We start from the raw sequence: 12,815 nt of genomic DNA on the forward strand, positions 1-12,815 counted from the left end.
CCTGTGGTTTATGTCAGAGAATATTCAGTTTTCCTCTAAGAGTTTTATAGCATCTGGTCTTATATTTAGGTCTTTAATCCATTTTGAGTTTATTTTTGTGTGTGGTGTTAGGGAGTGTTCTAATTTCATTCTTTTACATGTGGCTGCCCAATTTTCCCAGCACCACTTATTGAAGGGACTGTCTTTTCCCCATATATTCTTGCCTCCTTTGTCATAGATTAGTTGACTGTAGGTGTGTGGGTTTAATTGTGGGCTTTCTATCCTGGTTCACTGATCTATATTTCTGCCTTTGTGCCAGTACCATACAGTTGTGATGATTGTTGCTTTGTAGTATAGTCTGAAGTCAGGGAGCCTGATTCCTCCAGCTCTATTTTTCTTTTTCAGGATGTCTTTGGCTATTCTGGTTCTTTTGTGCTTCCAAATAAACTTTAACATATTTTGTACTAGTTCTGTGAAAGATGTCCTTGCTAATTTGATGGGGATTGCATTGAATCTGTAGATTACCTTGGGTAGTATAGTCATTTTGATAATATTGACTCTTCCAATCCAAGAGCATGGTATGTCTTTCCATCTGTTTATGTCATCTTTGATTTCTTTCATCAGTCTTAGAGTTTTCAGAGTACACGTCTTTTGTCTCTTTAGGTAGGTTTATTCCTAAGTATTTTATTCTTTTTGATGTGATTGTAAATGGGATGGTTTCCCTAATTTCTCTTTCTGATCGTTTGTTGTTAGTATATAGAAATGTAGTCGATTTCTGTGTATTAATTTTGTATCCTGTGACTTTGCCAAATTCATTGATGAGCTCTAACAGTTTTCTGGTAGAGTCTTTAGGATTCTCTAGGTAGTTACTGCTTTTTTTGCGGTTTTACCCTGCGGGCAGCCACAGTTGTAGCATCAGTATCAGGCAGCTGAAGTGCCAACAGAAAGACCATCTTTTGAGCCAGAGGAACTAGGAAAAGCAGACCTGAGGCAACAAGAGCTGCCAAAGGGAATAGGAAACCTTGGAGAGAGCAGAGAAAGGGAAACCCTAATTCTGTGGATAAACTTAGCACCAAGTCTACGGCTCAACCCCCCCAAGCTATATGTGTCTTGAAAACTAAAAGCACCCTGCAATTAAGGCTTAAAGAAATGAACTGAAATCTGATCTTCTGAATTGACTGCCTTCCTGCAGGTTTGAGTGTACAATCTGACTATGATTTAACTGCTTATTAAAACAAAAACACCAACACTTCTGAGCTGTATAATAGAATCCGGGGTCCAACTTACCATTCCCAATGCCCAGGGTACAATCTTAAAATTACTTGTCCTATAAAGAGCCATCAAAATGAGTCATTCTCAAGGGAAAAAAAAAATCAACAGAGGTCAACCCCAAAACAACCCAGATACTGATTTATCAGGTCAGGTTGGAAAACATAAGTGACTATGTCAAGTGAAGCAAAGAAAGAGGCTCTCAGTCAATGAAAAGATGAGAAATCTCAGCAGAGAAACAAATAGAAATTATCAAGAACAAATGGAAATTTTAGAACCCAAACCCACAATTTCTGAAATGATAAAATTCACAGGACAGGCTTAAGGGCAGGATGGAAAGAACAGAGGAAAAGTCTATCAACTTGAGGACAGATCAACAGAAGTCATTCAATTTGAGGAAGAGAGAAAAATAAGACTGAATACTATGCTAAGAAGCCAACTGCATATTGTATGGTTCCATTTACATGAATGTGCAGGCAAATCTATAGAGAGAAACTAAATTAGTGCTTAGGTAGAGCCGGGGAAAATGGAAAATACTGCTGACGGGTTCTGGTTTCTTTTCCAGCTGATGGAAATGTTCTTAACGTACACTTTAAATGGGTGAATTTTATGGTATGTTAATTCTATCTCAAATTTAAGAAAATTGAAAAAAAATTAAGTTTCAAGGATTTATGGGACAATTTCAAAAGTCTAATACAAGAGTAATTTGAGTCCCAGGAGAGGAGAGAAAATTGGGCAGAAAACTTCTCAGAATTCAGTGAAAGACATTTGTAAATTCACAAATTCAAAAAGCTCAACAAGCCTCATATAGGATAACTTTGAAGGGAACCATGCATGCCTAGACACGTAAGTCAAACCTCTGAAAACCAAGACAGAAAATCCTGAAGGCAGTCAGGAAAAACAACATATTACATGCAGGGAAATGATTCAAATGACCACAGTGTTCTCAACAGAAACCATGGAAGACTGTGGAACAACATCTTCAAATAATAAAAGGAAAAAAGGCTTCCAACCCAGAATTTCATATCCAACAAAAATATCCTTTAATAATGAAGATTAAATAAAGACATTTTCAGATGAAGGAGAACAAACAGGATTTATTAAAATCAGACTTGCACTACAAGAAATGTTAAGGGAAGTTCTTCAGGCTGAGGAGAAATGGAATCAGAGGACAGGGGAAAGATGGTGTTGCTGGGGGAAATCATGAGTTCAGTTTTGGATATGCTGACCTTGAAGTACTTGCAGGAAAGATGAAAGCTGGAAATACAATCTGGTTCAATATAAATGGAGCAAAAAAAAATCCTGGAATAGATGAAAACTGCCCAGGGAGAAGGTATAGACTGAAAAGAAAAGAAGGCCAGATACCAAATCCTGGGCTATGCCAACACTTCAAATTAAAGAAGTGGAGCTCACAAAAGCAATCATGAAGGAATAAACAGAAAGACAAAGAACCAGAAGGCGCTGTATCACAAAGTCCAAGGAAGAAAAACTTTTTATAAATTTTAAAATAAATGGCCAGAAGTGTCAAGTATTGAACAAGCAGAGGCAGGCTGATTTCAGGAAGAGAAAAACATATTGAACCAAATTAAGATGAGGACATTTAACCAGCATTTTTTTTTTGTCTTTTTTTTTTTTTGCCATGTCTTGGGCCGCTTCTGCGGCATACGGAGGTTCCCAGGCTAGGGGTCAAATCGGAGCTGTAGCTGCCGGCCCATGCCACAGCCACAGACACAGCAACACGGGATCTGAGCTGCATCTGCAACCTACACCACAGCTCAGGGCAACGCCGGATCCTTAACCCACTGAGCAAGGGCAGGGACCGAACCCGCAACCTCATGGTTCCTAGTCGGATTCGTTAACCACTGAGCCACGACGGGAACTCCAGAGGACATTTAACCAGCTTTTGATTACTCTTAAGAAACTTAGAAGAAATCAGAAATAAAAAAGGATGATAAAGGGGACTACAAGGTAAGGTGTTTAACTTTTTTGGACAGACCACAGATATGCTTGAATCTTCTTCTATGGAGAGCCAAGAGAGAGAAAGTTTGAAGATAAGAGGAGTTGTGGGGACGTAGTGATGGCATAAGGTCTTAAGGAGGATTAAGAATGCTTCTCAACCTTATTTTATTGCACACTGGGATCCCTTGAGAAACTTTAAACAAAACTGATGCCTGGCCCATCTCCTAGAGATTTATACTTAATTGGTATTTTAAAAAACCTCCCCAGGTGACTAATGTCAATCAGGGTTGAGAACCAGTGCCCTAGAAGAAGGACTGGCCTTAAACTGGAAAATGAAGAATGAAGAAGAAGGTGCAAATTTGAAAGTAAGTTTGTAGGAGAAGAAAAAGAAACATTCTTATAATTATTTCTAATTATCCACTAGAAGTTCTAACATCCCTTTAACCACACAAAACAAATATCTGTAACTAACAATTAGAAATGAAAAGTTTCCTTGTTTTCAGGTGGTAGATACTTAGGGAAATATCTCCTACTATAACTATGTCCTATTGGAGTATTTGTAACCTGCCCATGTGGGGCTGCAAGAACTGAAATATGATATTTTCTACCATGTTACCCACACAAACAAACAAAACACTAAGCATTTATATGCTTCTCAGATTTTGGGGGGGGGGGAAGGCGCATTCTTATTTCACCTCATTTTCTTTTCTCTTTTTACCACCGTACCTGTGGCAAATGGAAATTCCCAGGCTAGGAATCAAATCAGAGCTGCAGATGCTGGCCTAAACCACAGCCACAGCAACATGGAATCAGAGCTGCACCTGCAACCTACACTGCAGCTTGTGGCAACACCAGATCCTTGACCCACTGAGCAATAGCAAGGTCAGGAATTGAACATGCATCCTCATGCATAGTAGTCAGGTTCTTAAACTGCTGAGCCAAATGGGAACTTCTGTTTCCCTTTTTTATTGCCCTTTAAATAAAGAAATTTACCTTAAGTAAATTTGCATGACCTTAAATTATTTTTCTAAACTCAGAGAATGAACTCTGACATAGAAGTGCAGCAAATGAGAACGTAAGCATACCTAACTTTATACCTTAGATATGTTAATGAAAAGTTAAGCAGAGATAAAAACTGTATGTTATTTTCCCTTAAAGGTTTCAGTCTCAACAGCAACCAAATGACCTTTTTAAAAAGTCCAAACCAGCTCAACAACTCAGTTTACTATTCCTGAGTGCTCAGGAATATTTATTCAAATGAAAATATTCCTTTTAAAAATAGGATTATTTTTTAATGATAAAACAAACTATAATGGGTATCTCTTTTATTCTGAGATTAAAGTCAGAGTGACTCATCCACTTCTTTGAGATGAATGTCTATTGTCTCGCTCTTAGTGAGAACCATGAAGGAGAAAACACACACACAAAATCCCCCAGAAATGAAGAGCTCATTAGACACCCCTGCTAAATTTTTCCCTAGCAGCTATAGTACTGTTCTGTATTATATCTTCTCCTTTATAATAATAAAATAAATATAGAAAGATTAATTGAGTAAATAATAGTTGAAAACATACCAGGGAGTTAATTACATGGCATATTTTTTAGGTAGAGAAATGTGTCCAGTTTATCAGGTCTCCCATCCCAGCCTCACACTCCATTTAAATATTATAAGTAAAGTAACTATTTTACAAATGGAGTTAATCAGTGTCCAGTACTAGGTTTGACCTCAAAGGCCACTCAAAGTTGAACTGAGGTATTGTGGCTATTGGTGAATTTTTACCTTATCTGCAAGGTTATAGAAAAAAATGATCTGAACATGCTAGACTTTCAGGGACAAACTGGAGATAATATCCATTAGAATGGGACTAAAACTCAATTTAATTTCATTGAGGTTTTCAAGTCATATTAAGAATCTCAATCATCTATGTAGGTAAAGGAGCAACTCTGACAGGGAAAGGGTGGTAACAAATGCAGCTTCTTATTACTTCACCATGAAGGAGGTTAAGGAGATAAAAGAGGGTAAGCAGATACCTACCTTTCTCAAACTTAGAAAAGGCAACTGACTTGAGGCTGCACTGATGACCTTTGCATGTTCCCATCAGCTCACCAGCTTTCACATCCCAAAATTTGGCTGTTTGATCACCTGCTGCTGTAACCTTTCAAAAATAAGGTTTTACAGTTTAATAAAGCAACCCTTCACCAGTGTTTACCCAGATCCCAATAAAATAGAAGTCACTTACAAGCTTAAGTTCACCAGGGACCCAGGCCAGGTCAAAGACAGCATTCCAGTGAGCCATCCATTCTAAATAAAAAGAGAGAAGGTAAAATGTCTAAACTACGTTCTGTGCTATCCATATCAGTAACTGTTTAAATGCTTTGAAAGCTGTAGTGAAAAGGCCGGCGGTCAGTATATTACGGTCCAGGGGCCAAAAAGAATTTGTGGGCTCATACCCTGTACACATTCCTGTCATCACCACATAAAACTACCATTTGATAGCAAACTGCTTCCCATGAGGTGATACATTCTCTAAAACGGAATCTTTAATGACACATTCTCAAAAATCTTCATCATGCTTTCTGAATGGAGTCGAAAGTACTTTAGTTTGATATTTAAAGTTCTGCTCACTTTGGCTGTATCTCCCTATTCTCTATATATCTTATGACAACCAGACTGGATCACTCCCTATTTCCTCCTTATATCCTATGCATTCATACCTCTAGGCCTTTGCTAATGTTTTTCCCTCCACTGCTCTAAATACCACATTCCACCTCAAATGTCCCATCCTTCATGATAAATTTACCTTACCTTCTTTACTACCTACATAAGCTTTTTTTTTTTTTGGTCTTTTTGCCTTTTCTAGGGCCACTCCTGAGGCATATGGAAGTTCCCAGGTTAGGGGTCCAATTGGAGCCACAGCCGCTGGCCTACGCTAGAGCCATAGCAACGCAGGATCCAACCCATTTCTGCAACCTACACCACAGATCCTCAACCCACTGAGCAAGGGCAGGGATCGAACCCGCAACCTCATGGTTCCTAGTCAGATTCGTTAACCACTGCACCACGACGGGAACTCCTACATAAGCTTTTTGAGATACCTGTTGCACTTTCTTTGTATTCCTTTCTACATCATGTATAGATTTTGTTTATTTTCATTACCTCAACACTTGATTTACTAGTTCCAAATTATCAGCTTCTTCAGGTCAGTACAACTTTGCCTTATATATGGAAGAGGTCTTGTTCAATATAAATTTTTTCAATAGAACACTGACTTTTATTAAGGAAAATACGCCAGACGTTGCTAATAGAGTTGCTGCATTTACTTATTTATTTTGGCAAGCTCCTCTGTGAAAATGGATGAATCGTTCTCAGAAAAAAAGAGGATCCATCATTCCTCTGAACCACCCATAAACATTCCAGAGAAGAGGCAGATAGTCAGATTCTAGAAGAGGTGGCAGTGAGGAGATAGGCCGTCATGCAGGTGGTGGTGCCCAGCACAGATGGCATGATGAGCCCCAGGCCTCCCTGGTCCTAGGAGAATGCTCTGGACCAGAGGTCTGTGAGGAAAGGCTGGGCAGGGCCACCAGTCTTCACAGACCGACAGGCCTACGTCAGGTTAGCCCTGGGCCTTCTGTTCCAGCTGCACAGTGCACACCTCCTTCTGGACTGTAGTGCACAGGCCCACAGCGCAACTGGGGCTCCTCTTCCTCATCCCAGTGCTGTTCACTGAAGTCAGGGGAGAAGGCTGCAGTCTCTCTACTGGCCAAAACCAGAGTCAGAGCCATGGGTTGTATCGTGGGTGTCAGTGAGGCCGAAACTCCCACAAATTGAATCTGGGGCTACGTGGCAAGCTCAAAACATTCTGGTGAGTCCCATCACTGTCCTCCAGAGCTGGGTGACATCCTTGCGGGCGAGGGTATAGGCTTGGATCAGCCCATTGGCCATGAATACCACCAGCCACTGATAGAAAAATATACCCTTCCTGCTCTTGGAAAAACTTCTGGCAATCTTCCCTTCTCAAAAGACGTGCTCTCATTCTTACAATAATGAACTTGTTGCTCAGAATCTGCTGATTAATAGCTTCCAGAATCAGTGGATGAGCAACTGCATGAGGCGTGATCAGTTCCAGAGTGAGCTGGACAGCCCGGAGGCTCGGTAAGATAGAAGGATCCTGCTGTAGAAGGATCTCTCCTGATCCTTCTACAGCAGGGCCTGGCCAACAGGCACTTCGACAGCTGGCCTTGCAGTCCAAGCAGGTAATCAGCTGGGAAGCCCTCCGGGGAGTTCGTGCTGTGAGGTCACGAGCCCAGTGGGAAAGAGGTGAGGTGGTGTGCCAGCCAGTCCCCAAGGCTCTGCAGCAGGAGGGTCCGCCTCCTGGTGGCCCATGTGTTTCTCCAGCACTTGCCGCATACTGGTCAAGGTGATGAAGCCATCTCAGGATTAATATAAATATTTTAAAGAAATGTTTCTCCACATTAAGTATAAAAAATTTAACTTTGTAAAAGAAGAACTTTTTAAAATTCTAAATTGTATTTTTAACTTTCAGTAAAGGCTTTGCCACTGTTAGGTTAGCAACAGAAAAAGTCTACCATTTACTTTCAGCCTGGCCCCTAAACAGACTCAATCAGAAGTGAATATCATTAAAAATGTATTCAAATAATAATTTCCTCGAGGCTTTATAGTTAAAAATAATGTTAAAACAAATATGTTAGACCTCAACTTACCTTTGATGCACTTCTTTCTACCGGTTTGTGATTCTGTGTTGTATAACCTAACAAAGCCTTCTTCATTGGCAACTGCTAGTATATGCTCCATACTGGGAGCTAAATAAGAAATAAAGAATAAAATACATGAAAAGATTTTAAAGGTAAGTTTAAAGCTATATAAACAACAGAATATAGATTAATTGAAAGCTACAAGGTAAACACAAAGAATCTGTTCGAAAAGATATAAGATGATTCTACCCAAATAATATCTATTACGGTAGAGAGGTTTTTCTGAATTAGATTGTACAAAATTTGCCATAATATCTAATTTAGTACATGAGTCAAAAACACCAATCTTCAGACAATCTCTTATTTAAAGAAGGGCTGAATCAAGGATGGTACTTAAAACAAGAGAAATACTGGCATTCCCACTGTGCTGCAGTGGGTTAAGAATCCGAATGCAGTGCCTCTGGTCGCTGTGGAGGCATGGGTTCAATCCCCAGCCCAGTGCAGTGGGTTACAGGACCTGGAGTTGCTGCAGCTGTGGAGTAGGTTGTGACTGTGGCTCGGATTCAGTCCCTGGCTGGGGAACTTCCATATGTCGAAGATGCAGCTATAAAACAAACAAAAAAATGGAAATGAAACAAAACAAAAAAAGACACACAAAAGTAGTACTGGCCAATGGCAAATACAGGCATACAACATAGGACACCAGCAGACTGAGCCTATTGATTTTATATACTCTTTTCACAACCTTTTACCTTTTCTCTCTTAAACTTTTAACAGCAGGGGTCAAGTACTTCTATTTCTGTTAATATGTTCCCTAATGCACTGCAGAAAGAGATTCAATTAGCTCAAAAGGGGCAAAAACTTTCATGACGGCTAAACCTTTGCAACTCTTTCTCAAGATCAGTTAAAACAAACAAAAGATGGTGCTATAATAGTCTTATGCTTTACCAGAAATACATAATTATGCATAGAGATTAAGAAAAGTCTATTTCATACAACAGGAGAGAATAGGTACTAGAAAAACTCTACCATCTATCTAACTTACTTTTTCTTGAAAGGGAACCACCCTAGCATACTTTCCCTCTAAAGAGTGAAAATAGATAATTTCTGACCAAGCCTATCTTATACAATAATTCTCTTACCAGAAGAGAAGGTACATCCAAAAGGAGGAACTGGGACCCCTGTTTCTCCATAAGAAGTGTGCTCATCATTGTAGCTGCACTGATAATCAGTTAGAAGGGACTGCAGAGGGTATTGTGAAGACCATCCTAAAATAAAACACAATTCCTTATAGAATTTCAATATATCACATTTCAGTACTTTTAACAAATGCAGAGGTAAAAATTTATTTTTTAGGAGTTTCCTAGTGGTGCAGTGGGTTAAGGATCTGGTGTTGTCACTGGTGTGACATGGTTTTGATCCTGGCTTGGGAACTTTTGGATGCTGCAAGGGCAGCCAAAAGAACTGTTTTAAAAAGTTTTATAGGAATTCCCGTTGTGGTGCAGTGGAAACGAATCCGACTAGGAACCATGAGGTTGCGTGTTCGATCCCTGGCCTCACTCAGTGGGTTAAGGATCTGGCATTGCCGTAAGCTGTGGTGTAGGTCACAGATGCGGCTTGGATCTGGTGTTGCTGTGGCTGTGGTATAGGCCAGAGGCTACAGCTCTGATCAGACCCCTAGCCTGGGAACCTCCACATGCCACGGGTGCAGCCCTAAAAAGACCAAAAAAAAAAAAGTTTGATATACTTTACTAAGGGGTCCTAAGGAAAAAATGAAAGAACACTTGCAACTTCTGGTGAGATATAGCTTTGGGCTTACCATCTTAAATGGAGACTTTTGCTAATCCATTTAAGTCTGCAAGAAACAAATGGTCTTTGCACCAGAAAACATCTTACCCACGACCCTACCCTTTGGTGACGATCACAAAACACAGCTACAAAGACTACCACTACCATTAAAACTGCCATTCTTTCGGTCTTTTTTAGGGCCACACCTGCAGCATATAGAGGTTCCCAGGCTAGGGGTCAAATTGGAGCTGTAGCTGCTGGCCTATGCTGCAACCATAGCAATGCCAGATCCGAGCCACATCTGCAACCTACACCACAGCTCTCAGCAATGCTGGATCCTGAACCCACTGAGTGAGGCCAGGGATCGAACCTGCATCCTCTTGGATACCAGTCGGGTTTGTTACCGCTGAGCCACAATGGGAACTCCCAAAACAGCCACTCCTGTCAATCAAAATCTTATGTTTCAGAGTTTATAAATCATTACTATAAACTTAAGTTACTAGCAACATCACACATAATCCAATGGTCAGGGAGTTAAAGGAAATAATGCATGTCAAGTGGCTTCGGAGGACACTAACGTTCACAAGTAAATACTAATTTTTATACTTCCTCTTTCCTTTCTAGCACTGAAATTCTAGGACTCTAACATGTTAACAGTAACAGGTCATGGTATCTTAAATTTTATTAGAGCAATTTTAAAGTAAAGTGTTACGTACCTACCTCCAGAGTACAATCAGTTAGCCCTGGCTAATAGTAGTAGGGTCAGGAGTCTTTTTAGAAGAGGTGAAATCAAATATAAGTCTTGAAAGAAGAATAAGCTTTCTCTGAATATGTGAGAGAGGAAGAAATTCAGAGTGGAGAGAAAGTTTATTATGCTTGGGTCAAAGACTTGATGTGCACCATTGTCCTAAATAGAAAACCATCTTCAAAGATTTGTTTTATTATTTTGACATGTGGGTCAACACATTTTAAATATATAAAAGATAGATTCATTCAAAAAGAGAGTTACTGAGAACCAATTGTTCAGTGAGCACCATTGGAAACAATGAAATTACAATCTAGAGAGCTGTCTACATAATTAACAAACTCTCATATTTTAAAGTACTTTAAATTCCCACTTTTCATGAAAAATACTATTTGAAGAAGACACCTTGGCCTGACTTAACCTCGGACAAACCTAGTTTTGAATGCTCACAGAAATAATCTCAAGGAATTCAAAGGCAGCAAAGAAATTCAACCCAGATTTAGTAATTATTCCTGAGGTAATGTATTACCTCAAGGCCAGATGTGATTGTAAACAAGCCATTAAAGACTACTAAAAGAAGAACATGAATATAATGACTAGTTCTGTTGCAGAGTTCACAAATATCCATCTACAGAATGAATTTAAAGACAAAAACCTCTGTTCTAAAGTTACATAAATACATACTTGTCGATTAAGATTTTAAAAAATAAGTCAAACTAATGACTATAACTCATGAATTCAAAAGGACCAAATCTTGAACAATTTTGAGTGGTACTGAAGATGACAGGCTCTGGAGACCTAATTCTTTACAATTAAGTAGTGACCCCCTCCCCCCTAAACCTGCCTCACTGCCTACAAACATCCAAACACCAACCAGTGGCCTGGAGGCTTAGTAACTGTCCCTATTTACCCCTCCACTTCTTCTTCTTTTTTTTTTTTTTTTTTGCTTTTTAGGGCCACACCTGCTGCATATGTAAGTTCCCAGTCTAGGGGTCGAATGGGAGCTGTAGCTGCCAGCCTACACCACAGCCACAGCAACGCAAGATCTGAGCTGCATCTGCAACCTACAACACAGCTCACTGCAACACGGCAATGCCGGATCCCTGACCCACTTTGTGAGGCCAGGGATCGAACCCGCATCCTCGCAGATACTAGTCAGATTTGTTTCCAAATGGGAACTCCACCCGTCAACTTCTGTGACCTGACCACACACACTTCATGGAGCAGTCCAATAAGCTACTTTCGTATCCTTATTGTCCTAGGTTATTTCCAACATGAACTAGTTATGCTTTCCACAACACTCATTTGGAAAAGCCTATTCTTTCCTCAACATACAACCTAAGCCCCTGGGGTTATGCGCACATTCTTCAAGGAGTATGAGTTTTCAGAGAATTAATTTCTAGATACTCAACTTCCATATATATGCATTTCTAAAACTGACCCGTGTGCAATGGTAGAAGCTCTTCCCCCTTTCTTCAATACCTTTCTTCCAGTTTTCAAAAGAAAGGCATTTCCGGAGTTCCCATCGTTGTGGCTCAGTGGTTAACGAAGCCGACTAGCATCCATGACGACAAAGGTTCAATCCCTGGCCTCACTCAGTGGGTCAAGGATCCAGCGTTGCCGTGAGCTGTGGTGTAGGTTGCAGACGCGGCCTGGATTCTGTGTTGCTGTTGTTGCTGTGGCTCTGGAGTAGGCTGGCAGCCATGGCTCTGATTGGACCTCTAGCCTGGGAACCTCCATATGCCACAAGTGCAGCCCTGAAAAAGACAAAAAAAAAAAAAAAAGAAAGAAAGGCATTTCCATGTCCCAATCTAACACCTTGCACAGACCCAAGGTACAAAAACTTCCTTTAATAAAGGCATCATAACACTCAAAACTACTTAATTAAAAGACAAACTTTCAAAGTAGTTTTTATTTTGCTTATTTATTGAAATTAGTAATCCATAGTTTCTTCTTAAAGTTTTATTGAAGTATAGTTGATTTACAATGTTGTGATGATATCTGCTGTTCAACAAAATGATTTAGTTATACATGTACATACATCCATTCTCTTTCAGAGTCTTTGCCCACATAGATGATCACAGACTATTGTGCAGAGTTCTGTGCTATGTAGCAGTTCCCGTTGGTCAATCATTCCATAGATCTCAGTATGGATGGTAATCCTTATTGTTCTGATCAATTACATCTTACTGTGGGTGAAAAAGTCGCCTGTCCTAAGAGTAAACAAAGGATGTTGCTGCCAGCTAGCCTGCAGCCTCTACAGCCACCCCCATGTACCCTGAGGGAATTCAAGATGCTGAAAAGGAGGATAGATAGTTAAGGTGCCTACCAAAGGGATGATTACAATGAGCCCAGACTCTTG

The 12,815-nt window shown here is 40.0% G+C and overlaps 1 protein-coding gene and 1 pseudogene across 1 annotated transcript in view; both read right to left on the reverse strand.

Moving 5' to 3' along the window:
- Positions 1–12,815, reverse strand: part of DTL (denticleless E3 ubiquitin protein ligase homolog) — a 49,681-nt gene that overhangs the window by 33,481 nt on the left and 3,385 nt on the right. The window contains exons 2-5 of the mRNA XM_047753751.1: positions 9,063–9,188; positions 7,930–8,028; positions 5,448–5,509; positions 5,243–5,363 (exon numbers count right to left, since the gene is read on the reverse strand). Of these exons, the coding sequence (XP_047609707.1) occupies positions 5,243–5,363; positions 5,448–5,509; positions 7,930–8,028; positions 9,063–9,188 (408 nt within the window). The remainder of the gene's footprint in view (positions 1–5,242; positions 5,364–5,447; positions 5,510–7,929; positions 8,029–9,062; positions 9,189–12,815) is intronic.
- Positions 6,817–7,615, reverse strand: LOC125111281 (nucleoside diphosphate kinase 6-like; annotated as a pseudogene).

Source organism: Phacochoerus africanus, chromosome 11 (assembly GCF_016906955.1).
Source record: "Phacochoerus africanus isolate WHEZ1 chromosome 11, ROS_Pafr_v1, whole genome shotgun sequence".
Taxonomy (NCBI): Eukaryota; Metazoa; Chordata; class Mammalia; order Artiodactyla; family Suidae; genus Phacochoerus; species Phacochoerus africanus.